Raw genomic sequence first — 27,722 nt, 5'->3', positions numbered from 1 at the left:
GCTAACAACTGGGGGCTTGTGCCAAAATTGGGAGAGCTGTCTCACAGACTAGTCAAGCAACAGCCTGACATAGTCATCCTCACGAATCATACCTTATAAGTACTGTCCTGGACAGCACCATCACCATCCCTGGGTATGGTGATTCCATCCCTTCGGTAGGACAGATCCAGCAGAGGTGGTGGCACAGTGGTATACAGTTGGGAGGGAGTTGTCCTGGGAGTCCTCAACATCGACTCCGAACTCCGTGAAGGCATCAGGTCAAACATGGGCAAGCAAACCTCCCTTAGCTGAAGAATCAGTGCTCCTCCATGTTGAACAACACTTGCAAGGGCGCGGAATGTACTCTAGGTGGGGGAACTTCAATGTCCACCACCAAGAGTGGCTCGGTAGCATCACCACTGACCAAGCTGGCTGAGTCTTAAATGACATAGCTGCAAGACTGGGCAGCAGATGGTGAGCCGTATAAATACTGTGGCCACAAGAACAGGTGAGAGGCTAGGAATCGTACGATGAGTAACTCACCTCCTGACACCCCAAAGCCTGTCCACCATCTACAAGGTACAAGTCAGGAGTGTGATGGAATACTCCTCACTTGCTTGAATGAGTGCAGCTCCCACAACACTCAAGAAGCTTGACACCGTCCAGGAGAAAGTAGCACACTTGATTGGCACCAGATCCACAAACATTCACTCCCTCCATCACCGATACACAGTAGCAGCAGTGTGTACCATCTAAAAGATTCACAGCCATGACCTTATTGAATGGCGGAGCAGGCTTGAGAGGTCTACTTCTGTTCCTATCTCTTATATTCTTATGTCTTTCAATACGTTAATTTGTGGTCATGTTTATGCATAGAAATGCAAAGGGAGCACATGTCCTGCAACCCATGCCTCCCCCCGCCACCACTCAACCTATGATGCATACTTTTATCATGTGAGATGGGAGCACAGTGGTAATGTTACTGGCCTAGTAACCAGAGGATCGGAATAATGCTCTGGCAACATGGGGCAGGGTTTTATGGGTCACATGGTCCCTGCCCCCCAGCTAAAAAGTCATGCAATTCCACCATGCCAAGGAGCCCAGTTATGTCTAGGGTCAGGTGTCTCAGCATGAGGGGTGAAGGGGGTGGGGTGGGGTGGGTTAATGAGGCCCGCCGGAGGGTTAAAGGGTGGGGGAATGATCTTCAGGGGAGGGCGGGTGCTTTTGATGGGCCCAGGGGGTCTGCAAAGGAAATCCTCCACCTTGCCCCACACCAGTCCACCCACCGAAAGCTGCCAGACTTCCCATATGGCGTTGGCCTCCCCCTGCCATGGATAAACTACTGACAAAATAGCCTGGCAAGACATTCAGTTGTAGGTGGCTCATCATCACTTGCTCAAGGGCAATTAAGGATAGGTAATAAATATTGTCTTTGCCAGCCATGCACAAATCGCAGGAATAAATAAAAGCTATAATATGAGAAACGGATATAAAAATGGATCATGTGGTTAAAAATTTGAAAGGTAAATATTTTACAGAGTAATTCCATTGGGTTCCATAGATAGCAATGTCACTCAAAATTCAAACTCCTTTCCAGGAATTGAGCACATATTCTAGGATGATATTTGAGTGCAGTATAGAGACAGCGTGTTGGCTGTGTTTCCTTTAGTTAAGATGCTGAATTGGGGTCCTATCAAGCTATTTAGGTGGATATTAAAGATTCCATGGCACTATTAGAAGGCAGTTCTCCCGGTGTCTCTTCATCACTAAACAAGAAAGTTTAACTGGTTTTTCAACCCATTGCCATTTGGGGGAACATGGTTCATGTAAAGTAGCTGCCATACCCACATAACTAGAATCAGTGCATTTCAGAGCAATTATGTGTATGTGAAATGCTTCAAAATATTACAAGGCACTGCATTAATGCTTTTCTGTTCTTTCTGAAACATATTAGGGGTGCACTTATAAAGCAAGTTTAGCCCTTGTGCAAAGGGGAAATCTCTTCATATTGACACTGATCTTGCAGTGCACATCTGGAGTGCAAAAACACAGAGTGAAACAGATTTCTTCAACAGGATGGTCTCACACAACTCAGTGTCACCCCAATAAGTGTAGATCATGTGCAGTGTCAAACCTGTTTTACAAAATGTACTGGGATTCCTGCATATTTTTTAAACCTACCTGACCTCAATTAACTCTGCAGAAAGAAGTGATTTTCCCATCCCGATTTTTTAGATTTCTATGGAAAAACTGCTTTACAATTCTGCCAAGCCAAGCATAAGTCGAACAGGACAATTAAAGTTCCAGCCAGAGAGACACCAAGGAGGGCTCTTCAGCTTGAACCTGAACTGCAGCTAACAGTGTCAGACCAGCAACTATAGTGTGCATGCAATTTGGGTTATGGCATATAAAGAGGGATTGCCATGAGATAGTAGGTCTTAACATTTGATGCAACACATGGAGGACAGTCAGTCTCTGCTTTGCTTCAGCAGCTGTAGATCAAAAGTGCCTAGCCCAGGAGATAGAGGTGGAGCTTTTGCGATCAAAGACCAATTTACAGTGATCACACACAGGAACTGGTTTTCAGCCAAGGGAATCCTGCCCAGGAAGGCAGTAACATGCTGGCTGAAATTAAACAATTTAAGGTAGAAACAGACAAGGACCAGGAAAGAGTGATAATTTTTGATCCCCTGCTGCCGTTTTTCCTGAATCCTTAACATATTGTCCATGCTAAGCCACCAGGAGTTAATTTGCTCCCTAATAGCTAGATTAACTATTTGAAGGTGAGTATTGCTGAAAAAGAGACATTTTTGTTGAAGCTTTTCATCTTGCACTCATCTGGACAATTCACAAGAATACCAAATATAAAGGGAATAACAATTTAGACTGTATGAGAAGAGAATGCTGATTGATTGGCAAGTGGACTCTGATTGTCAAAGGCATTACCATGGAGAATGCACCAGTTGATGGTGACTGGCAGTTAAGCCAAGCATTGTTTGAAATTTAAACCAGGCAGCTTGACTCTGATTGATCAAGGCATTGCATGGAGGAATGAACCAGCGAATGGCTGTCACTTATTATGTTTAGCTAAAACAGGCGCAATTTGTGTCCATGTTCTTTCAGTCTGAAAAGAACAGGGCCCTGTGTATTAATATATGTAGCTTCCAGTACACACAAATGCGCCACACTATGAGCCTGACTGACAATCTTAAATTGGTTGTCAGTGTAATTCTTAGCACACTGAGGGTTATTTAGCAAATGTTGTCTAATCGCGAAATCACATCTAACATTGGACAGTGTGTTTTGAGTTTTGCAAGCATGGGCTGGTTGGGTACGGTCTGTGCATTGCCCATTGTTAACAGCAGAAGCGACATGCTGTTTGATACGGTCCACCAGTCTTTGGGATGCTACATACTTGATACTGAAATTCATATGCCAATTACTCATGCATGAAATCGCGGTCCAGCCCTGATTGTGGGTGGCAGTTGGCTTCCCAACCTCCCCCACCTGCCCCTGCCGAGCCTGCTCAACGAGGGCACAATTCTGCCCTACGTGCTTCAATAAGATCACCACATCATGGTATTCTCTACTGAATTTGAAAGGATAGGCAGAACATCTTTTTGGCTTGATGGCAGCATCCTGTTAGTGGTGAATATTATTCGTGTTGCTACTGCATAGCTAGCTTCACTTGTTGCTCAAATATTTGAGATACCTTGCCCTTCCATGGCAACACCTTTACCAATCAAAGTCCACTTGCCAACCAATCAGCACTCTCTTTTCATACAGTATAAATTGCTGTTTCCTTCACATTTGGTATTTTTGCGCATTGTCTTGATGAGTGCAAGACGAAAAGCTTCAACAAAAAAAATCTCTTTTTCAGCAGTACTCATGTTCTGCACTACCAAATGACTAATTTGAAGGTGCAAAATCGAACAAGCCAGATGCAGAAGTGTTGTAAACTGTTGAACCGCTACCACGTAAGGCATCTTCAATAAGGCTTTTGAAAATGGAACTTTCAAGCATGATCAAATTATGTGGCAGTGCACTGATCCACTATTTGACAAAAGCATAGAATAAAAGTATAAACAAATCTTTTAGTGCTTTATAATTTATAATAGTATCATGTCATGCTGTAATAATATCATGCAAAGTACAACCTGTCTTGCCTAACTCACATCATACGAACAAATGCACAAGCATACAAACTTATGAATTAGGAGCAAGAGTAGGCCATTCGGCCCCTCAAACATACTCCGCCATTTGATAAAATCAAGGTTGATCTGATTATGGCCTCTACTTTTTGTCAACCCCCAATAGCCTTTGATTCCCTTGTCAGTCAAGAATCTACCTAACACTGACTTAAAAATATTCAATGATCCTGCCTCCACCACTCTCTGGGGAAGAGAATTCCACAGACGAATGACCTTCTGTGAGAAAAAAAAATTCTCCCCAGTTCTGTCTTAAATGGGGGACTCATTTTTAAACTGTTTCCCCTAGTTCTAGTCTCTCCCACAAGGAGAAACATTCTTTCAACAATCGCTCTGTCAAGTCCCCATAGGCCAGGATTTTTCACTGAGCGCACTCAACCCACTCAAGTGTAAAGTGACGCATGATGACGTCGGACGAGCATTCCGACGTCATCGTGCACTCGCGCGATATTTTAGTTGGCAGGCATGGCAGGAGTTGGCAGCACACCCGCAAACAATTAAAAGGCCTATTAAGGTCTTTTGATTGATTAACCCAATTGATTAAAATTTTTCGCTGTCCGTCCAACCTTATGGCTTCTAATTCTAACAAGTTCTTGCTTATGTGACAGAGTCACATGACAGGATATGTTTTTTTAACACCTCAAAATTCTTTATTTTTTATTTTGAAAACTGTTCACCTCCCTGAGGCAGATCTGTGCCTCAGGGAGCTTTTCCAGCACACGCCCACGCGCATGCGCGAAGTTCGCACTTGTCCTCCTCCTCCCTCTACACAGGCAGCGCTGAGCACTGCAGCATGTGATTCATGCTGGGCAGGCCTTAATTGGCCCACCAGCGTGAAATCGCGGTCTGGCCCTGATCGCGGGCGGCAGTCGGCTTCCCAAACCCCCCCATCCACCCCTGCCGAGCTCGCCCGACGAGGGCACAATTCTGCCCCATATATGCTTCAATAAGATCACTACATCATGGTATTCTCTACTGAACTTGAAAGGATAACAGTGATGCAATTAAAAACAGGCATGCTTGGGTTTGTATAAAACACTAATTAGGTTGCTCTCGGATCAATTTCTTCTATTCCGAAATTTCTAGCGAGTGTGTCTTCCAAAATATAAACCTGTTTCATAATGGCAAGGCATGAAGTTTTGAATCCAGGTGAAGTTGCGCCACAGCTTTTACATTTATAAATAGGAGACAAATAAAGATGCCACACCAATAAGCCAATTCTGAATCAACATACACACAATATTCACCAGTATCATAACTTATCTAGCCATTCAGTACTGGAACGTTATGGATATGTGTATTTAGAATTTTTTATGGGCAGTTTTAATGTTTACACTATATGAAACATAGGAAATATATTGCCTCTCTTGACTGAATTCTCTCTTATGTTGCCTCTCTTGACTGACTTCTCCCCTATGCTGCCTCTCTTATCTGAGTTCTCTCCTTTGTTGTCTCTCTTGACTGAGTTTTCTCCTATTCTTAGTCCCCGTGGACCATATACGGACCATATATTTCTTGAGCTGAGATGGTCCTGCTCTCAGACTAACATAGGATTTAGGAGCAGGAGTAGGTCATTTGGCCCTTCGAGCATGCCCCGCCGTTCATGAGATCATGGCTGATCTGGTTATGGTCTCAGCTCCACTTTCCTGTCTGCCTCCCATAACCCTTGACTCCTTTGTCCATCAAAAAATCTATCTAACTCAGCCTTTAATAAATTCAGTGACCCAGCCTCCACTGCTTTCTGGGGAAGCGAATACCATAGACAAACGACCTTCTGAGAGAAAAAAATTCTCCTCATCTCCGCATTAAAAAGGGTCTCTTATTCTTAACCTGTGCCCCCTAGTTCTAGTCTCCCCCACAAGAGGAAACACCCTCTCAGTATGCAACCTATCAAGTCCCCATAGGATCTTATATATTTCAATAAGATCATTTCTCATGCTTCTAACCTGTTGCCCACTATAAGAAGATTCACAAGAACTGTCTGGTGAAATGTCTGGTGAGGATTTAAGTCTAATTTTCTCCCTGCTCCCCTCTGATGGGAAATACCTAGCTGCTGCTTGGAGCCAGTGCGCAGGATCATACCAATCTCACACTATTTTGACTAACTGCACTGTAAAGCATGTTGGGCCTTATAGTGAGGATAGCAAGTGGTCCAAAATGTTCAAATGTTACTCACTTCTGGGTTTAACTACAGAATATGACTCACTAAATAGGCTGCCTTCAGATTGGAGCAATGCACAAATGTTGCAAATGTTCAAAGGAGTAAGATTACAGTAAATTAAAAGGCATTAACAATCTAATAATTACACAATAGGATTGACTATGAGGAGGTGGTGGTATAGTGATAATGTCACTAGGCTAGTAATCCAGACGCCCAAATTAATACCCTGGGGACACAGTTCAAATCCTACCATGGCAGCTGTTGGAATTTACATTCAATTAAACTGGAATTTTTTTAAAAAGCTAGTCTCAGTAATAGTGACCATGAAACCATTGTTGATTGTTGTAAAAACTCATCTGGTTCACTCATAGCTTTCGTGAGGGAGGTCTGCCATCTTAAATGCCCTCTGAAATAGACCAGTAAGCCACTCAGTTGCATCAAACCGCCAAGATTCCGAAAAGGAATGAAACTGATAGACGTAGGGACTGAAATAACAATGGAAAAAGCAGCCCTGTTAACTCTGCAAAGCCCTCCTTACTAATATCTGTGGGCTTGTGCCAAAATTGGGAAAGCTGAGCCACAGTCTAGTCAAGCCTGACAAATGCATAGTCACCGAATCATTATCTTACAATGTCCCAGACAACACCATCACCATCAACATGCCCTGTCCCACTGGCAGGATGGACCCACTAGAGATGGTGGTACAATGGTATACAGTTGGGGGGGGGTAGTTGCCCTAAGAGTACTCAACATTGACTTTGGGCCCCATGAGTCACATGGTATTAAGTCAGAGATGGAACTGCCGCATCCCTCCATTCCCCCCACCAAAGCTGATGAATCAGTACTCCTCTATGTTGAATACCAATTAGAAGATGCATTGAGGATAGCAAGGGCACAGAGTGATTTCTGGGTGGGGCGCTTCAATGTTCATCACCAAGACTGACTCGGTAGCACCAGTACTAAGAACATAAGAAATAGGAGCAGGAGTAGGCCATTCGGTCTCTCAAGCCTGCCCCATCATTCAATAAGATCATGGCTGATCTGCCCCAGGCCTCAACTCCACTTTCGTGCAGGCTCCTCATCGCCCTGAACTCCCCGATATTTCAAAAATCTATCCACCTCCTCTTTAAATACTTTGTGATTTAGCCTCCACAACTCCCTGGGGTAGAGAATTCCAGATGTTCATTACCCTCTGAGAGAAGAAATTCCTTCGCATCTCAGTATTAAATGAGTGTCCCCTTATTCTGTAACTATGTCCCCTAGTTTGAGATTCCCCCACTAGTGGAAACATCTTCTCAGTCAAGACCCCTCAGAATCTTGTATGTTTCAATAAGATCACCCCTCATTCTTCTAAACTCTAATGAATAAAGGCCTAAGCTGTTTAGCCGTTCTTGATAAGTTAACCCCTTCATCCCAGGGATCAGTCTAGTGAATCTCTTTTGAACTGCCTCCAATTCCAGTATATTCTTTCTGAAATACAGGGACCAAAACTGTACACAACACCCTGTACAATTGTAACAAGACGTCCCTATTTTTAAACTCCAACCCTCCTAGCAATACAGGCCAAAATTCCATTTGCCTTCTTGTAACTTGCTGCATCTGCATGCTAACATTTTGTGTTTCATGCACAAGAACACCCAGATCCCTCTGTGATGCACTTTTTTGGAGACTCTCTCCATTTAAATAATAGCCCGCCTTTTGATTCTTCCTAGCAAAGTGCACGACCTCACACTTTCCTACATTAAACTCCGTCTGCCAAGCTTTCGCCACTCACTCAACCTACCTATATCCCCTTGCAGATTCCTTATGTCCTCATCACAACATGCCCTCCCACCTATTTTTGTATCATCAGCAAATTTGGATACATTACACTCTACCCCCTCCCCCAAATCATTAATATAGATAGTAAATAATTGAGGCCCTACGGCTGATCCTTCTGGCACTCCACTAGTTATGTCTTTCCAACCTGAAAAAGATCTATTAATTTTGACTCTCTGTCTCCTGTGTGTTAACCAATCCTCAATCCATGCTAATACATTACCACCCCCATACCGTGAGCTCCAATCTTGTGCAATGACCTTTTATGTGGCACCTTATTGAATGCCTTCTGGAAATCCAAATACACTACGGGGAGAATTTTCTGGTTGGCGAGTGGAGGCGGGGCGTAAAATGATGCGCAGTGACGTTGGGCAGGCATCCCGACGTCATTACACGCCGTTTAGATTTTGGACTCGGCAGGCGCACAGCCGAGTCAGCTGCGCACTCGCTGAACTGTCAAAGGCTTATTAAAGCCTGTTTAAAACTAATTAAATCAATTAAATGAGCTGCCCGTCCAACCTTAAGGTTGGCAGGCAGGCGAAGAGCCCAGGCGACATTTGCATTTTTCATGAAACCTCATCCACAGGCGGGATGAGGTTTCATGAAGTGTTTATAAATTAAATACATTTTTAAATTAATGTTCCTTGACATGTCCCAGCTAATTTGACACTGTAGCATGAGGGGACATGTCTTAAAATATTTTCAATTCTTTATTTAAATGTTTGAACCTCAAACAAATCTCCCTGAGGTACCTCTATGTCTTAGGGAGATTTCTGCATTCTTTCGCGCACAAAAGAGCACAGGCCCGGACTCAGGGAATCACACGGGGTTCCGGGCAAGCGTCACGCTGGGCAGGCCTTAATTGGCCCGCCCACGTAGAATGGCGGCGCACACCCGATCAGGGGCGCTGATTGGGTTCGCGCTCGCTCCCACCTGCCCCCGCACAATCCCCCCCGACAGGGGGAAAATTCAGCCCTACATCTACCAGTCCTCCTTTATCAACTCTGCTTGTTATATCCTCAAAGAGCTCTAGCAAATTTGTCAAACGTGATTTCCCTTTCACAAAACCATGTTGACTCTGATTGCATTAAGCTTTTCTAAATGTCCTGCTATTTCTTACTTAATGATGGACTCTAGTATTTTCCCAATGACAGATGTTAGGCTGAGTGGCCTATAGTTTCCTGCCTTTTGTCTCCCCCACTTCTTGAACAGGGGCGTCACATTTGTGGTTTTCCAATCCGCTGGGACCGTCCCGGAATCCAGTGAGTTCTGGAATATTTCGACCAATGCCTCCACTATCTCTACAGCTACTCCCTTTAAAACCCTTGGATGCAGGCCATCAGGTGCTGGCAACTTGTCTGCTTTTAGTCCCTTTAGTTTATCAAATAATTTGTCCCTCGTGATGGAGACTGTTACAAAATCTTTCCTCCCATTAGCTCCTTGCTTATCTGATATCTTTGCGAGTGTCCTCCACCATGAAGACCGAGGCAAAATATTGGTTTAAATTATCTGCCATTTCCCTGTTCCCCATTATCAATTTACATCCTCCATCTTGCTCCTCCTCACTTTAGCTACTCTCTTCTTATATACCCGTAGAAGCTCTTGCTGTTTGTTTTTATCTTTCTTGCCAATTTACTTTCATAATCAATTTTCTCCTTCTTTATTGGCTTTTTAGTTTGCTGCTGGTTCCTAAAAAATTCCCAATCTTCTGGCCTACCACTAGTTTTCACCGCTTTGTATGCTTTCATTTTTGATTGTATATTCTCCTTGACCATCTTTGTTAACCGCAGGTGGTTCATCCTTCTCATCTTAGTCCTTCTTTTTGACAGGGATAATTTTTTGCAAAGCATTATGAAATATCTGCTTAAATGTCTGCCCACTGCTCAACAACTGACCTTAATCTATTTTCCCAGACCACTTTAGACAACTCTTTCTTCATACCTCTGTAATTGCCCTCATTTAGGCTGAGGACATTGGTTTGAGATCCAAGTTGCTTATCCTCAAACTCAATTTGAAATTCTACCATGTTGTGATTGCTACCCCCTAGAGGATCCTTAATTATGATATCTCTTATTAATCCCACCTCATTACATATTACTAGATCTAAAATGGCCTGTTCCCAGGTTGGTTCTGCAATGTATTGCTCTAAGAAACAATCTCTGATGCACTCAACAAATTCGTTTTCCATGTTACCCCTGCCAATCTGATTTGTCCAGTCAATATGCAGATTAAAATCACTCATGACAATTGTAGCATCCTTCTTACATGCCTCCATTATTTCCTGATTTATACTTTGTCCCACAGTGAGGCAACTCTTTGGGGGCCTATAGATGACTCCCACCCTTGACTTTTTCTTCTTGTTATTCCTTATTTCCACCCAAACTGATTCCTCATCACAATTTATTGCACCTATATCACTACTCACCACTGCACTGATACCTTCCTTTATTAACAAAGCTACCCCACCTCCTTTTCCTTTTTGCCTATTTTTCTGGAATGTCAAATACCCTTGAATGTTGAGTTTCCAGTCTTGGTCACCCTGCAACCATGTCTCTGTAATAGCTATCAAGTCATATTAATTTATTTCTATTTGTGCCGTCAACTCATCTCTCTTGTTACAAATACTGTGTGCCTTCAGATAAAGAGCCTTTAGCTCTGACTTTTTACCATTATTACTCATTCTCTAATTTCTGCTGCACTCTTCTGCTCATATTTTCCGCCCCTTCCTGTCACACTTTGATTATCGTTCGCCTCTTCACCACCCTGCACCACTGTCCTCTCGTTTCGTTTTGATTTTTTGAACTTCCATTCAACTGAGCCCTCCCCCCCGACTAATTAGTTTAAGGTCCTATCTACAATCTTAGTTATACGATTCGCCAGGACACTGGTCCCAGCATGGCTCAAATGAAGCCCGTCCCAACGGAACAGCTCTCTCCTTCCCCAGTACTGGTGCCAGTGCCCCATGAATTGGAACCCATTTCTCCCACACCAATCTTTGAGCCAAGCATCTACCTCTCTAATCTCATTTACCCTACACCAATTTCCACACGGCTCAGGTAGTAATCCGGAGGTTATTACCTTTGTGGTTCTGCTTTTTAATTTAGCCCCGAGCTGCTTGTAGTCCCTCAGCAAAACCTCCTTCCTAGTCCTACCTATGTCATTGGTACCTATGTGGGCCACAACAACTGGATCCTTCCCCTCCCACTCCAAGTTCGTTTCCAGCCCAGAAGAGATGTCCTTAACCTTGGTACCAGTTAGGCAACCCAGCCTTCGGGACTCTCTGAGTCCTAAAGCACATAGCTGCTAGGCTGGGTCTGCGGTCGGTAGTGTGGGAACCAGCAACCTACTTGACCTTATCCTCACCAATCTACCTGCTGCAGATGCATCTGTCCATGACAGTATTGGTAGGAGTGACCGCTGCACAGTCCTTGTGGAGATGAAGTCCCGTCTTCACATTGAGGATACCCTCCATCATGTTGTGTGACACTACCACCATGCTAATGTGATAGATTTCAAACAGATCTAGAAACTCAAGACTGGGCATTCATGGGGCGCTGTGGGCTATCAGCATCAGCAGAATTGAATTCCACCACAATCTCTAACCTCATGGTTCGGCATATCCCCCACTCTACTAATACCATCAAGCTGAGGGATGAACCCTGGTTCAATAAAGAGTGTAGGAAGGCATGCCAGGAGCAGTACCAGGCACAGTTAAAAATAAGGTGTCTACCTGGTGAAGCTACAATGCAGGACTATTTGCATGCTAAACGGCAGAAACCGCAAGCGATCGGACTAAGTGATCCCACAACAGATCAGATCTAAGCTCTGCAGTCCTGCCACACTCAGTTGTGAATGATGGTAGACGATTAAACAACCGACTGAATGAGGCGGCTCCATGAATATCACCATCATCAATGATAGAGGAGCCCAGCACATCAGTGCATAAGAGAAGGCTGAAACACTTGCAACCATCTTCAACCAGAAGTGCTGAGTAGATGATCCATCTCGGGCTCCCCCTGAGGTTCCCAGCATCACAGAAGACAGTCTTCAGCCAATTCGATTCACTCTGTGATACCAAGAAATGGCTGAAGGCATTGGAAAGTGCAAAGGCTATGAGCCGTGACAACTTTCCAGTAATAGTGCTGAAGACATGTGCTTCAGAGCCAGCTGTGTGCCTAGCCAAGCTGTTCCAGTAAAGCTGCAACATTGGCATCTACCCGGAAATGTGGAAAATTGCCCAGATGTGTCCTGTACACAAAAAGCAAGGCAAATCCAATTACTGCCCCATCAATCTACTGTCAACCATCAGCAAAGTGACAGAAAGGGTTAACAGTACTTACAACAGCAATAACCTGCTCACTGATGCTCAGTTCGAGTTCCACCAGGGTCACTCAGCTCTTGACCTCATTATAGCCCTGGCCCAAAATGACAAAAAAGCTGTGCTCAAGAGGTGAGCTGAGAATGACTTCTCTTGACATCAAGACAACATTTGATCGAGTCTGGCATTAAAGAGCCCTAGCAAAATTGAAGTCAGTGGGAATCAGAGGAAAAGTCTCCACCGGTTGGATTCATACCTTGCACAACGGAAGATGGTTGTGGTTGTTGGAGGTCAATCACCTCAATCCCAGGACGTTGCTGCAGGAGCTCCTCAGAGTAGTGTCCTAGGCCCAATCATCTTCTACTGCTTCATCAATGACCTTCCCTCCATCATAACATCAGAAGTGGGGGTGTTCGCCGATGATTGCACAATGTTCTGCACCATTCACGAGCCCTCAGACACTGAAGAATCTATTTGTGCTTCTGCATGCAGCAAGACCTGACAACATTCAGGCTTGGGCTGATAAGTGACAAATAACATTTGTGCCAGACAAGTGCCAGGCAATGACCACCTCCAACAAGAGAACATCTCACCTCTATCCCTTGACATTCAATGGCATTACCATTGCTGAATCCCCCACTATCAACATCCTGGGAATTACCATCAACTAGAAACCGAACTGGACCAGCCATATAAATACTGTGTCTACAGGAGCAGGTCAGAGGCTGGGAATTTTGCAGTGAGTATCTTACCTTCTGACTCCCCAAAGCCTGTCCACCATCTACAAGGCATAAATCAGGAATGTGATGAAATACTCTCCGCTTGCCTGGGTGAGTGCAACTCCAACAACACAAGAAGCTCAACATCAACCAGGGCAAAGCGCCTGCTTGATTGGCACCCCATCCACCAACTTAAATATTCAATCCCTCCACCACCAACGTACATTGGCATCAGTGTTTACTATCTACAAGATGCATTGCAACAACTCACCAAGGCTCCTTTCACAGCACCTTCCAAACCCTTGACCTCTTACACCTAGAAGGACAAGAGCAGCAAATACATGGAAACACCACTACCTGCAAGATCCCCTCCAAGCCACAAAACATCCTGATTTAGAACTATATTGCTCATCCTTCACTGCTGCTGGGTCAAGATCCTGGAAATCCTTTCGTAACAGCACTGCGGGTGTACTTAAACTACATGGGCTGTAGCAGTTCAAAACGGTGGCTCGCCACCACCTTCTCAAGGGCAGTTAAGGATGGGCAATAAATGTTGGCCTAGCGAGCAACACCCACATCCCATGAACAAATAAAAAAAAAAATAAGCAAAATCCTTAATGGATGGAAAATTTTGGGGATTGCACCTGTGATTACTGAATGCGCACATCCAGCAGGCAAGGCTTCCACTCTGAGGCCGGGATTTTCTGACCCCATCACAGGTGGGACCCGCAGGCGAGGAGGCACCCCAGCCAGAAGTCCATTGACTTGTGGCGGGACCGGAAGATCCCGGCAGCGGGCGGGTGCGGAAAATCCTGCTGTGAGTGTGCATTCATAAAATTGTTCCCAATGACTTTGTTTGCAAAGCAATAGTTGCTATAGCAATGGCAACAAGATTGCTGTCTTCTCAGTAATAACTAAACTAAATATAGTGTATCAACAATAAACTGAATGTACTTCTGTATTATGTGTTCTTACAGGTTTCAGGAAAGTTTACAATCATAAAATTTGGGGAAAAATTAATCTTAATACAAGTGTCTCGCTTTTGAGTGGAGCTCATATGCAACACTGCTTGGTAGCAATCAAGACCAACCATTGCAAAATCACATGACTGTTATGTGTTCAAGTTGTGATCACTTACCATCTTCTGGGGGAACCATGTAATTCTTGTCCTCCAGTACATCATAGTCAAATGTGAGCAGGTCAATGGGAATGGTGTATTTTCTGGCATAATTTTGCTGGCCTCCTGTCAGAAAAGCTTGAGTAAAGAAAAACCCAGACAACCAGAAGACAGGAGGAGCTCCATCTTCAAACCAGTCCTGGCATATTGAAAAGACATTACAATCACAGTGAGTTTACGCATCTCAACAAAGTCCATATTCATGTGCAAAAGAATCAATTTATGCTCTGATTACATAATCATCTATCTTTAGAATTCTATGACAAAGACCTGGAATTTTCAGTCAGCGACAAAGTGAAAGCACTTGCCATTGACCTCAAAGAAAACTGCCTGTAAAGGTCTAGCGAGCTCTGAGGCATGGAAGTCAACTTTCCCAATGTTAATTTCATTCTGGTGTCTGCTATAAGAAATCTATGGCGCCCAGTGACAACAATATCATCAAGCAGACTAAACAGCCAATCATACTGTAGAGTTCTCACAGACAGCAAGCCAGGAAAGAGCAAGCAGGTTTTATCATCCACTTCTTATAATTTTACAGAAAATAAAAATATTGGGATGCACATACGGGAAGTAGGTAAAAGGTGAAATATAATAAATTCTCAAAAATAATGGGCCGTAACTTCCAAGCTCCCCAGTGTTGGATTGGGGGAGGTACACCAATGATGCACTGGGGAATCCCACAGAACTTCACAGGTAAGGGTTTGCACAGCAATTGCCCAGAAGTGCAAACTCCCTCTGGACAATTGCCCTGCATCGGGAACCATTCGAAATAGTGGCTTAAATTACAAACTTTGGATGGTTCCAACTGTGTTACACAAATAGTTACCCGGAAAAAGTTAAAAGAATTAAAACCTCTTCTAACTTCTGGGTAACTATTGTAAAGACCCATAGCGATTCCCCTATGGGACTGTCCCACACTCCCGAGCCCCCTGGGGACTCCCCCTCCACACCCCTGAACCCCCTGGGGACACCCCACCTCCTGACTAACGAACCCCCATGGTATTCCTCACCTCCACGACCCCTCATGGCACTCCCACCACTAGCACGGGACTCCCCCCACCACTCCTAACACCCCCCCACCCGCCCCGACCCAATGCGACCCTCCCACCCATAGGCCCAACCCGACCCGATACCCCCATAGGCTCGACACTCCCCCACCCGACCTGAACCACCCCCCTCCGACCTGACCCGAACCCACCCCCGCAGACCCAACACTCCCCCAAACCAACCCAATCCCCCTACCCCGAGGTCTGACACCCCCCAACCCACTGAGGTCCAACCCCACCCTCCGATCCACCCCTGACCTCCAGTTCCGCCCCCCATCCCAAAATCCTATCCACTTAACTTAGACACTTAACCTTCTCCCGGGCCTGACAATTTTAATGGGACCTTTAACTTAGATGGTTTATGGCAGCTGGTGCCATAAAAAAGGGTGTGTGCCCTTCTTTAATCCGACTCTGTTGGACTGCGACGCTGGATTTTGAGGACTGCTGTGCTGGCTGGATCTTGCCTAGCCTGAGTCAGAAGGTTGGGGAAGACAGGCACGGAAGAAGTTTAATGTAAGCAATTGGGCACGGAGTGGCATTCTGACTCCAATTGCCACTGCGAGTAAGTTACAGTCCATTAAGTGTTTGCAACTCAGGGATGGGGAGGGGCTGTGGGTATCTGTCAATGAGTGGGAAATTCAGAAATGCTGAGAAGGCAGTGGACCTGCAACATTTAATGGCAGGACCAATTAAACTGTTTTTATTGCCTTTCCCATCGAACCCAATTGAAGCAAGGTACAGAAGAAAGCTGCCAGGGACTACTGGGGACTGGCGCTTGTTTTTTTTTTACCTTTAAAGGGCTCTGAGCATTTAAATCACCTCACACTAGATCATTACATCCCTGAAGTGGAGCCAGCAAGGGAGTGAGTGCTGCATGCGGGCTGGCTACCTAAATTCTTATTTTGCGCCACTGAAAATAGCTAGAAACAGGAATGAGGTGGGTATCCCAGGACCGCATCCCACCCACCATTTTAAAGGGTTCCAGAGTCGTCCCAACTCAGTGAAAATCTGTGCCAATATTTCCTCCAGCTGGCAGTTCTTTTGCCCCATATGCAAAGCTGATACATTGACCGCCTGCTATAGATTTTCTCATATCTGGGCTTCAGTATTTTGAGGAATCAAATTGAAAACTGATTTGCAAGTTACTCTGTGTGGAGAAAAACAGAGTTAACGGGCAGGATTTTCCTCGTGGTCATCAGGAGCTTGACATCAAGGTCAAATGGAGATCAGAAGCTCATCCCTTTGGAGGCCAATAGGTCTTTGTCATGAAGAGATATTAATGTGTATGATATGATTTGGAAATTATTTTTAAATTGGAATTGTAGTGGGGTCTGTATCTATGTGTGTGCCTGTGTGTGTCTTAATTGAAGTAAAGCCAGCTTTAGTCTGGGTGCTTTGATGTATAGATAAACGTAAGGAGTGGAAGGTAAAGGGCAATTTGCATTTTTAAATAGACCATTCAAAAGAATGGGTGAAATCTTGCACCTTGCTGGGAGTCACCAAGCAACGTATTTACATTGCTAATAAAATTGGTGGAATGAAAGCATTATTGTTAGGAGAGGTAAAATTAAAAGCCTAGGATACAATAGAAAATTTGCATGTAAGATCTAACCAGCCTGTAGGCCTACAACTGTGCAAACAAAGCAAATTGGAAGGAACATCATCGTAAGGTCAAATGTGCTTTGCCTTGTGTCTATTTAAAGTCTATGAGTTATTGTTGCCTTGGTGAAGATTTACCTGGGTGTGATTAATTTAGGGATTTATTTATAAGTTATTGTGGTAGTAATTTGTAGATGTGAATGTGTTTAATTTGTTGTTAAATTAATAAATGTTTAATTTTGTTTTATATAAAAACCTCTTGAGGCTTGGCTGTTTTATTCCTGAATTCAGAGCTGCATTTCAAACATACCAATTTAAAATATAGGTTATGACAGTTGTTCAAGTTTCCATCTAGGATTTAAACAACTCAGCTTTTACCAACTTCTGTGTCATAACAGTCTTAAAACAGGTTTAATTGGCTGCCCACCATTTGTGGAAGGGTAATTCTGTTGCACCCTCATTCTCATGTCCGGGAAAATAACTCAGGAGTGGGATGGTGCTGGGGAGCCAGCATTCCATCAGTGCAATATTCCACATCCAACCACCCACCCCAATGGGGCTTAAAAATTCAGTTCAACTCTGAACCCTAATGAAAAGTCAACAAGCTGAAATGTTAACTCTAGCCAAAATTTACCAGTTCTTTGTCGAGGGGCTGGGTGGCAGTAAGGCTGGAAAAATGGCGGAGGAAGATATCAGGGAAGTGTGGTCAATGTCTTCCCGCCGCCATTCTTCTTGACAGCAGTGGGAAAGCTGGCAGGCATGTTGCCCACCTGGAATACAAATGAGCCACTTTAAGTGCCCAAGTAAGGGCCTCTTCTTAACCACACGGGCATTTTGCATTGAAGGGCCTGCCGCCACAAGGGGAGACGGGCAGGTGAAACTTGGGGGCTCCAGCATTGAGGTGGTAGGAGGTTGGTGGCTTTCCATGACCCACATAAACAATAGGGCCCCTGGCCACAATGGTTGCACCCGTGGCAATGGCAGAACCTGCCCTCTGTGACATCAACCCCACCACCCAGATTGCCTGGTCCTGCCTGCCTGGCTCCACATCCCCAGATCTCACTTACCACTCTTCAAGGGTGCATGGCCATGCATGGCCATTGATGCGCCCTCATCCTGCAGCTGCAGCCTCATCATTAGCCACCATTGGCAGTGGCACTTTTGAGGTTGCTGAGCCAGCGGCCCTCTAATTGGGGCAGATATGTGCAGGGGTGGGCTGCCATCCTTAACAGAGACAGCAACTCTGGCAGCAGCCACTTAATTAACTACTGCTAGGGACAAACCTTCCTGTCTCCCACTGCCAGCTGAAGTGGGGTCACTTCCATGATATAATTCAGCCCTTAATTTCTGTCACCTGATGTGCTGATTATTTCCAGCATTTCCTTTATTTATTTTAGATTTCCAGCAGCTGCAGTATTTTGCTTCCACAAAATATACTCCTGTAGTCACATTATTCCATGCAACACAGAAGCTGCGAAATAAAATTTCTAATTATTTTTGTATCCCTTTATCTAGTTTTTACATCAAATATGTCTGCAGGTTTATTCTTATATATCTGATGCTTTCCAAATTATGTCTGCAAAGGCACAAAGGGAACCGCAAACAAAAGGACACATGCTTCATTTGAACAGGAAGCTGTCCATGAACAGTCAATAAATAACATAGCTATCCTTGGTGAGAGAAATAAAACAACTATCATCCCTTTATCTCCATCTTTAATCAGGTGTAAAATGAAGAACACACTCAGCAAGTCGGGTAGTACCTTTGGAGAAGGGAAAACAGTTAGGCTAGCCTTTCAGATCTACAACCCTCCATTAGAATTCCAGCTTAAATTCCACCCAGCCAATTTTGGATCCACCTGCCTATGGTATTCAGCATTACTCTAATCACTACTCTCTCTGCTTCATGAGATCCACTCACTCTACCATGCACAGCCACATATTCTCAACACTTGTCTTAAGCAGCACTGACCCAGCCACTTTATTTCACAATTGTCCTGATCTTCAATTTTTTGTTCTTTCAACCACATTTAATAGAAGCTTTTTTCTTCTTTCCAAGTAGCAGTGAAAGCATTTGAAAGGGCTCTCCTCAAAGATCAAAGACTTGAATGTTAATCTAACCTTTTTCTATTTGTTACAGATATTGGTTTTCCTGCTAAGCGATTCCAGCATTAGATGCTTTGATTTCAAATATCTGGCATCTGTGGTATTTGCTTTTCTTTCCTGATAAAACATTCCCCCCTTAAGCAGTCAACATTATTTCCTAAAATATGATCTCCCTTTGACTCTGTCTTTAAGTGTTTAAGGAATTTCTCTCCTCCATATATTAATCATTTAGCTTTATCCATATCATAAAACACTCTCCTGAGAAAATAATTAAGTAAAACTCACAGCTAAAAAAGGGCACTGTGACTTAATTTAAGAATATGATAAAACAGCCTCTCACAACAAGCTATGATAATTATTTAATCATTTATTGAACAGTTAAGTCAATTTTAGAAGCTCTCATCAACTCCTTAAATTTATTCTCTTAACTTCAACTCAGCTCCACAGAACATTTAACTCATCACAGTAACCAACTAAATCCATTTCCGAATCTATTCAACTTTCCTGGGACTGTCAAGTATTTTTGGTTATTTTAGCATGGTGTTTCTCAAAGTAGGGTCCACTGACTGCTGGGTCCGTAGAGACTTTTTAGGGGGTCTGCGAAATAGCCGAGCAGCACGAAACTGAGCAGCAGCCAGAGACGGGAGTGGTGCAGCACATGGAGAGCGGACCTGTGTGAGAAGGCAGCGATGGCAGGAGATAAGCCCCTTCAGCCTGTTTATACCTGTCAGAACAGAAGTGTGACGTCAAAGGAAAACAGGTAAGTGATTGGTAGGTATCTCTTCCTTGTCTCTTTTGATTGGCCAAGTGGTTTAAATCAGGAGACGTTATTATAGCTGAAGAGTACAGTTAAGAAATTCATTTGTAGAAAATTTAACATCCAAATTAATTAATTAAATAGAATAGAGATGGCTGGGCAGGCGATGTGTTGCAGATGTAGTCTGTGGGAGCTGGTGGTTGCCGGTGCAATCCACGGTGAGTGGATGGCTGCTCGAGGAGATTCAGCTCAGAGTTCATGAGCTGGAGTCCAAGCTGTGGACACTGCAACACATCAGGGAGGGGGAGAGTTACCTGGACAGTGTGTTTCAGGAGACAGTCACACCCGTTAGATTAGTTACATTAAATTTGGAGCATGGTCAGAGACAGGAGGGTGTGACTGCAAGTGAGACAGGTATGGGGATCCAGAATTTAGCTTTGGAGGAGCCTCAGCCAGTGCCCTTGTCCAAAAGGTATGAGGTTCTTGCTCCCGGTATGGATGAGGGAAAAGATGGTAGGGAGAATGAGTGAACTGACCATAGCACAGTGGTACATAATGCCATTCAAGTGGGGGGGAGAAAAGAGAAATGTAGTAGTAATAGGGTATGGCACAGTTGGGGGAATAGATACTGTTGTCGGCAGCAAAGACAGAGCGTCCCGAAGGCTGTGTTGCCTACCTGGTGCCAAAGTTAAGGACATCTCTTCAGGGCTGGAGAGGAACTTGGAGTGGGAGGGGAAGGATCCAGTTGCTGTGGTCCACAGAAGCACAAACAACATAGGTAGGACTAGGAAAGAGGTTCTGCTGAGGGGCTATGAGCAACTCGGGGCTAAGTTCAAAACCAGAAACTGTGTGCAGGGCAGATGCATGTACTAGGGAAGGAGAGAGCTGTTGCATTGGGATGGGCTTCATTTGAGTCATGCTGGGACTAGTGTCCTGATGAATCATATAACTGGAGTTGTAGATAGGACTTTAAACTAATTAGTGGGGGCAGGGGGTTCAATTGAAGGGAAGTTTAAAATGTCAAAAAGAAACGAGAGAGCAGAGGTGCAGCATAGTGAAGAGGCGAACGATAATCAAAGTGCGACAGAAGGGGGCAGAAAATATAAGCAGAAGAATGCAGCAGAAATTAGAACCAGAATGAGTAATAAGTGTAAACAGTCAAAGCTTAAGACTCGTTATTTGAATGCATGCAGCATCTGTAACAAGATAGATGAGTTAACGGCACAATAGAAATAAATTAATATGACTTGATAGCTATTACACAGACATGGTTGCAGGGTGACGAAGGCTGGGAAATCAATATTCAAGGGTATTCGACATTCTGGAAAAATAGACAAAAAGGAAAAGGAGGTGGGGTACCATTGTTAATAAAGGAAGGTATCAGTGTGGTGGTGAGTAGTGACATAGGTGCAATAGGTCATGATGTGGAATCAGTTTGGGTGGGAATAAGGAATAGCAAGGGGAGGGAGTCATGGCTGGGAGTCGTCTATAGGCCGCCGATGAGTTGCCTCACTGTAGGACAAAGTATAAATTGGGAAATAACGGAGGCTTGTAAGAAGGGTGCTACAATTGTCATGGGTGACTTTAATCTGTATATTGACTGGACAAATCAGATTGGCAGGGGTAACATGGAAGATTAATTTGTAGAGTGCATCAGGGATTGTTTCTTAGAGTAATACATTGCAGAACCTACCCGGAAACAGGCTATTTTAGATCTAGTAATGTCTAATGAGGTGGGATTAACAAGAGATATCATCGTTGAGGATCCTCTAGGGAATAGCGATCACAACGTGGTAGAATTTCAAATTCCGTTTGAGGGCAAGCAACTCGGGTCTCAAACCAACTTAAATCATGGCAATTACAGAGTTATCAAGAAAGAGTTGTCTAAAGTGGGCTGGGAAAATAGACTAAGGGTAAGGTCAGTGGTTGAGCAGTGGCAGACATTTAAGCAGATATTTCATAATGCTCTGCAAAAATTTATCCCTGTCAAAAAGAAGAACTTGATGAGAAGGATGAACTACCCGTAGTTAACAAAGATGGTCAAGGAGAATATCCAATCAAAAACTAAGGCATATAAAGCAGCAAAAAGTAGTGGTAGGCTACAGAATTGGGAATTTTTTAGGAACCAGCAGCAGATGACTAAAAGCTAATAAAGAGGGAGAAAATTGATTATGAAATTAAATTGGCAAAAAATATAAAAACAAACTGCAAGAGCTTCTCCGGGTATATGAAAAAAAAGTGAGTGGCTAAAGTAAGCGTGGGACCCTTGGAGGATGTGACTGGAGAATTGATAACGGGGAACAGGGAAACAGCAAATAATTTAAACCAATATTTTGCATCGGTCTTCACGGTGGAGGACACTATAATCATCCCAAAGATATCAGATAAGCAAGGAGCTAATGGGAAGAAAGATCTTGTAACAGTTTCTATCACAAGGGACAAAGTATTTGACAAACTAATGGGACTAAAGGCAGAAAAGTCGCCAGGACCTGATGGCCTGCATCCAAAGGTTTTAAAGGAAGCGGCTGCAGAGATAGTGGAGGCATTGGTCGAAATATTCCAGAACTCACTGGATTCCAGGAGGATCTCAGTGATTGGAAAACTGCTAACGTGACGCCCCTGTTCAAGAAGGGAGGGAGATAAAAAGCAGGAAACTGTAGGCCACTCAGCCTAACATCTGTCATTGGGAAAATACTAGAGGCCATCATTAAGGAAGAAATAGCAGAACATTTAGGAAAGCTTAATGCAATCAAACAGAGTTAACATGGTTTTGTGAAAAGGAAATCGTGTTTGACAAATTTGCTAGAGATTTTTGAGGATATAACAAACAGAGTTGATAAAGGGGAATTGGTAGATGTAGTGTATTTGGATTTCCAGAAGGCATTCGATAAGGTATCACATAAAAGGTTATTGCACAAGACAGGAGCTCACGGTATTATTTACTATCTATAGTAATGACTTGGAGGAGGGGGCAGAGTGCAATGTGTCCAAATTTGCTGATGTTTCAAAAATAGGTGGGAGGGCATGTTGTGTTGAGGACATAAGGAATCTGCAAAGGGATATAGATAGGTTGAGTGAGAGGGTGAAAACTTGGCAGATGGAATTTAATGTAGGAAAGTGTGAGGTCATGCACTTTAGTAGGAAGAATCAAAAGGCAGACTATTATTAAAATGGAGAGAAACTCCAAAAAAGTGCAGCACAGAGGAACTTAGGTGTTCTTGTGCATGAAACACAAAAAGTTAGCATGCAGGCACAGCAAGTAATAAGAAAGCAAATGGAATTTTGGCCTGTATTGCTAGGGGGTTGGAGTTTAAAAATAGGGAAGTCTTGTTACAACTGTACAGGGTGTTGGTGAGGCCACACCTGGAGTAGTGTGTACAGTTTTGGTCCCCGTATTTAAGAAAGGACATACTGGCATTGGAGGCAGTTCAAAAGAGATTCACTAGACTGATTCCTGGGATGAAGGGGTTGACTTATCAAGAACGGCTAAACAAATTAGGCCTTTATTTATTAGAGTTTAGAAGAATGAGGGGTGATCTTGTTGAAACGTACAAGATTCCGAGGGGGCTTGACAGGGTAGATGTTGAGAGGATGTTTCCACTAGTGGGGGAATCTCGAACTAAGGGACATAGTTAGTGAATAAGGGGGCACTCATTTAAAACTGAGAAGCGAAGAAATTTCTTCTCTCATAGGGTAGTGAATGTCTGGAATTCTCTACCCCAGAGAGTTGTGGAGGCTAGTTCACTGAAAGTATTTAGAGAAGAGGTAGATAGATTCTTGAAATATTGGGGAGTTGAGGGCTATGAAGTGCTGGCACGAAAGAGGGGTGGAGGCCTGGGGCAGTTCAGCCATGATCTTATTAAATTGTTGGGGCAGGCTTGAGGGGCCGAATGGCCTAGTCCTGCTCCTATTTCTTATGCTCTTATGTTTTTATGGTGCGAGCTTGGAGGCAGGAGTGGAGTATGACCGTCAATGTATACAGGGCAGAGAGGGCTTACTATTTCACCTAGGAGGTGAATGGGCATGGAGGAGCATTGAAAATGACAGGAAGATCATCAGATAGACTTGCAGCTATCAACATTAATGGTGGACAACAGGTGAGTTCAAGAGAAGAGATTTTTAAATATTTAAGTACTACAGAAAGGAAGTGTGCCAAAATATGAGTTTGCCCAGGTATTATGAGTATTATATATTATTGTAATTTAGGTAGGGTACCCACAATTACTAATCCATTCTATGTGAGGACCTTCAACTGAAACATTTTGAGAACCACTGCTCTAATAGTTTCATTGGGTGGAATTTTCCATGTCCGCTGGCAGCGGGCATGATAAGTGGCGTGCGCAGACAACATGGCGTGATTGGTTTCATGATGGCAGGAAGGCAGGTCGCGATCTTCCGCTCAGCCCGCTGTTCCCATCAACGGTTGTCAGGGAGCTCATTGTAATATATCAGTATATCATTAAAAGGCCATCCCACCAGGCTCTTGGACCACCACCGGATTGTCCGTGCACATTGGCAGGAAAGCATGTCAACGTGTTTCACAACAGCAACATGCACTTGGTAGCCTTCACTTTGGGGGAACTGAGGGTGAGTGAACATTATCGTTCTGCAGAGCTCGCCAGGGTTGCCTGTTGCTTTGAAGCTTCAGGGGCGCCGGGGGGTGCTGGGTGAAATGCTGCCCTGCCTCGGAGGCGACTGTTTTCGTGGGGGGGGGTGATGCCTGGGAGCAACTGCTGCCCAGCCTCAGAGGCAACTGTTGCTGTTGTCGGCGGGGGCGCGTGGAGGGTGCAACTGCTGCCCTGGTGTTGGATCCCGTGCACAGAAAATCGAGGTGGGGGGCAGGGTAGACAAGGGAAGTGGCTAAGCAGGAAGGACATCTATATAAAGTGACCATTCCTCTGCAACTGAGATAGTTCAGACGCAGCCACAGTGATAGGATTGGAGTTGGGCTCCTAATCTGCCTGCCCACGCAAGAAATGCAGAGGCACCAAAGTGCCACCAAGTGCTCCAGACCTTACCAGCCCAGCCCTCCTACCCCCCTGGCAGCATAGACTAATATGTACTGGTTTTGATATGTAAAAGAGATAGCGTGCATTTGCATTTTTGGAATAGAGCATTCAAGAAGTGAGATGAAAACTGACACCTATCTAGCAGCTGTCAAGCAATATGTTTATATTACTAATAAAATTGATACTATGAAAGGGATTTTACTGTTAGAGGGGTTTAGTTCAGAGGTTGCTGAGACAATGAGAATTAACATTCATGGGCAGTGGTAGGTACAACTTTAGCAGTTTTTGGGTGTGCAGAGCAGAAGCAATGCAAGATCAACAGCAGCAGCAAGCCTCCAACCATCTCTACAGTAACCAAAGTTTAAAGAACCTTATTTTGAATTCGTAAGGTGAAAATGCTTTGCCTGGTGTTTGGTTAAGTCTATGGGTTGCCGTTGCCTTGATGGAGTTTAGTTTGGGAATTTGTTAAAAGTTATGATAGTAGTAATTTGAACCCATGTGTATATGTATTTTAATCTATGTAAATTAATAAAATGGTTCATTTAATTTAATGTAAAGCTCCGAGAACTGGTGCTCTGATTCCTGAATTTAGAGTCGCATCTCAAACATAACACTTAAAACTATAGGTTATGACAGTTGTTTAAAGTTTCTCTTTGGGATTTTTAAAATAACTCTGCTTTACCAACTGCATCAGTCATAACAGCTGGTCACTCCCAGAGTCACCTGGGTGAATGGGCCCGGAATGTGCACCTATTGATCCTCCTCCCTATGGGCCCCTGGCTGGCTGAGGGGAAGGGATAGCTGGAGTGAGACTGAGCTGCCCCGCACCCCTCTCATGTACACACTGTTGTAGGCCAACTATGGCATCAGCGATGGAATTGAGCCCACGCAGCAATGCAGGAGTGACGTCCTAGACCAAGGTCTGCATGGCGGCTGCCATCCTACCAGTGTTGACCTCAGTGCGTTGGCATACCGGCGCTATCACCTCAGCCTGATGGCGGACGGACTCCTCCATCGTGCCTTGCAATCTGAGGAGTGCAGCGGACATCCCTTCTTGGTGTTCCCGAGCTTGTCTTTGCAGCTCCAGTAACTATGACATGACCGAGTCCAGAGGCTCATCATCTGACTTGGACTCAGCAAATTTCTGGCCTCCAGCAGTCCTCCGAATGCCGGAGTCCTGGGAAGTCCCTGCCGTCGCCTGCTGTGGAGCAGACAATGCGATGTGCTCACCAGATTGTGATCCCATGTCTATTCTAAAGCTAGGTCCCACCGAGGTGTGTGTCTCTGTGCTGGTGGAAGGTGTGGGTGAGCACTGTGATGGAACTTTGAGGAGGATGCCTTCAGATTCCCCTTCGGTGGTTTCTTCGGGGTTTGATTGGAGGTCCTGGGTCATGGACTCTATCGGCTGTTTGGTAGATGTGCCTGCGAAAGCAAGGAGATATAATTAGTGCATGGCAGTGGCCTGCGAAAGAAGAAACATCACTCATGGCATGGTTGTCTGTTGGATGTTGCACTGCTGGATCCTCACTTGGTAGAGCAGCACCAACCTCACTGTCAGCACAGGGCCAGTCCAGATTCTTGCCGGCCAGCTGGATAGCTTTGTTTTCAAAGTCCATGAGGACTTTGATTTCGGGCATTCCGCCACCGGTCTGTGACCTCTCTCTCTTGTTATGAGCCAGCTTGTCCTGCATGAATAGAGATGAAGGAAGTGTAAACAGGACGCCTGCCAGGCCAGATGATAAATGTGCTTGGCCTGTGAGGGTAGTGAGTGGTCCCATGGATGGGATGAGGACAATGAAGGTGTGTGTGAGAGAGTGAATGGTGATGTCCCTTGAACTGGCAGTGAGTGAGGGCCCTATGGATGTGTGCTGGGTTTGTGAGTGTGTGAGTTGAGAGTGATAAAAAGAGAGGCTTACCCTGGTGGAATGGAGGAGATCATTAATCCTTCTGCGGCACTGGGTGGCTGTCTTCTTCTGAAGGGCGTTGGTGCTGACCACCGCCTCCCTAGCCGGATTGGTCATGTTGCTGTCCATCCTGTGGCCAGAGCCGGGGTACAGGACATTTTGGCGGGCCTCCACGTCATCCAGCAGTCACTCGAGGGACCTGTCATTAAACCGGGGGGCTGTGGTCTTTTTTCCTTTGTTGGCCATATCTCCCAGGCAGTGGTGGTGAGTTGGTAGCGTCCTGGCAGCTGCCTTTTAAATATGGCGGCCGGCGTGATGCAATGGCGGGGTGATGGTAGGAGGGCAAATGAGAGCCTGCCCACCATGGAAACGACGTGTTTCCTGGGAATACATAAATAATGAGGCAGGTTTGGGACAATAGGGCGTGAAAACCCGCCATTGCGGTCAGCGGGTTAACATCGTTTTACCCGCCCGCTATCACACAGTGCAAATCTGGGAAAATTCCTCCCATTAAAACTGACTTTGATACACCAGCTGTGCCAGTTTAGGAATTCTCTGATTTAAAGTTCAGGAGTTATTAATCACAAAAACCCACTTCAGAGATATTAACAGAGTAAATTTGAGTCAGCTTACCATGATGCATTTCTTCTAACAGGCTAGTTTTAGCATTACCATTCCACAAAGATAATTGGGTTCTGGTTCTCTACTTCTTTCAGGAAATGAAAAATCTTTCATGTGTTGCAGTAATTTCAATCATTGTGTGTTTTGACTTATCTTTTTATAGATCCTAAAACCAGGCTGCATTTGTTTTCAAGGTCAGTCAGGAGCTAAGCTCCAATGTAAAAATATACAGTAATGCTCCATACTCTTTTTAGTACTGCCACAAACACCTCTCTTCTAAACTCTTCAAACTTCTCAAATT

General features: G+C 44.5%; 1 protein-coding gene across 1 annotated transcript in view; it reads right to left on the bottom strand.

Annotated features, from left to right (window-relative positions):
- Window positions 1–27,722, bottom strand: part of dnah7 (dynein, axonemal, heavy chain 7) — a 614,695-nt gene that overhangs the window by 29,532 nt on the left and 557,441 nt on the right. The window contains exon 62 of the mRNA XM_078551851.1: window positions 14,342–14,519. Coding sequence (XP_078407977.1) covers window positions 14,342–14,519 — 178 coding nt within the window. The remainder of the gene's footprint in view (window positions 1–14,341; window positions 14,520–27,722) is intronic.

Source organism: Cetorhinus maximus, chromosome 11 (genome assembly GCF_964194155.1).
Source record: "Cetorhinus maximus chromosome 11, sCetMax3.hap1.1, whole genome shotgun sequence".
Lineage (NCBI taxonomy): Eukaryota > Metazoa > Chordata > Chondrichthyes > Lamniformes > Cetorhinidae > Cetorhinus > Cetorhinus maximus.
This window is presented reverse-complemented; position numbering and strand designations above follow the sequence as displayed.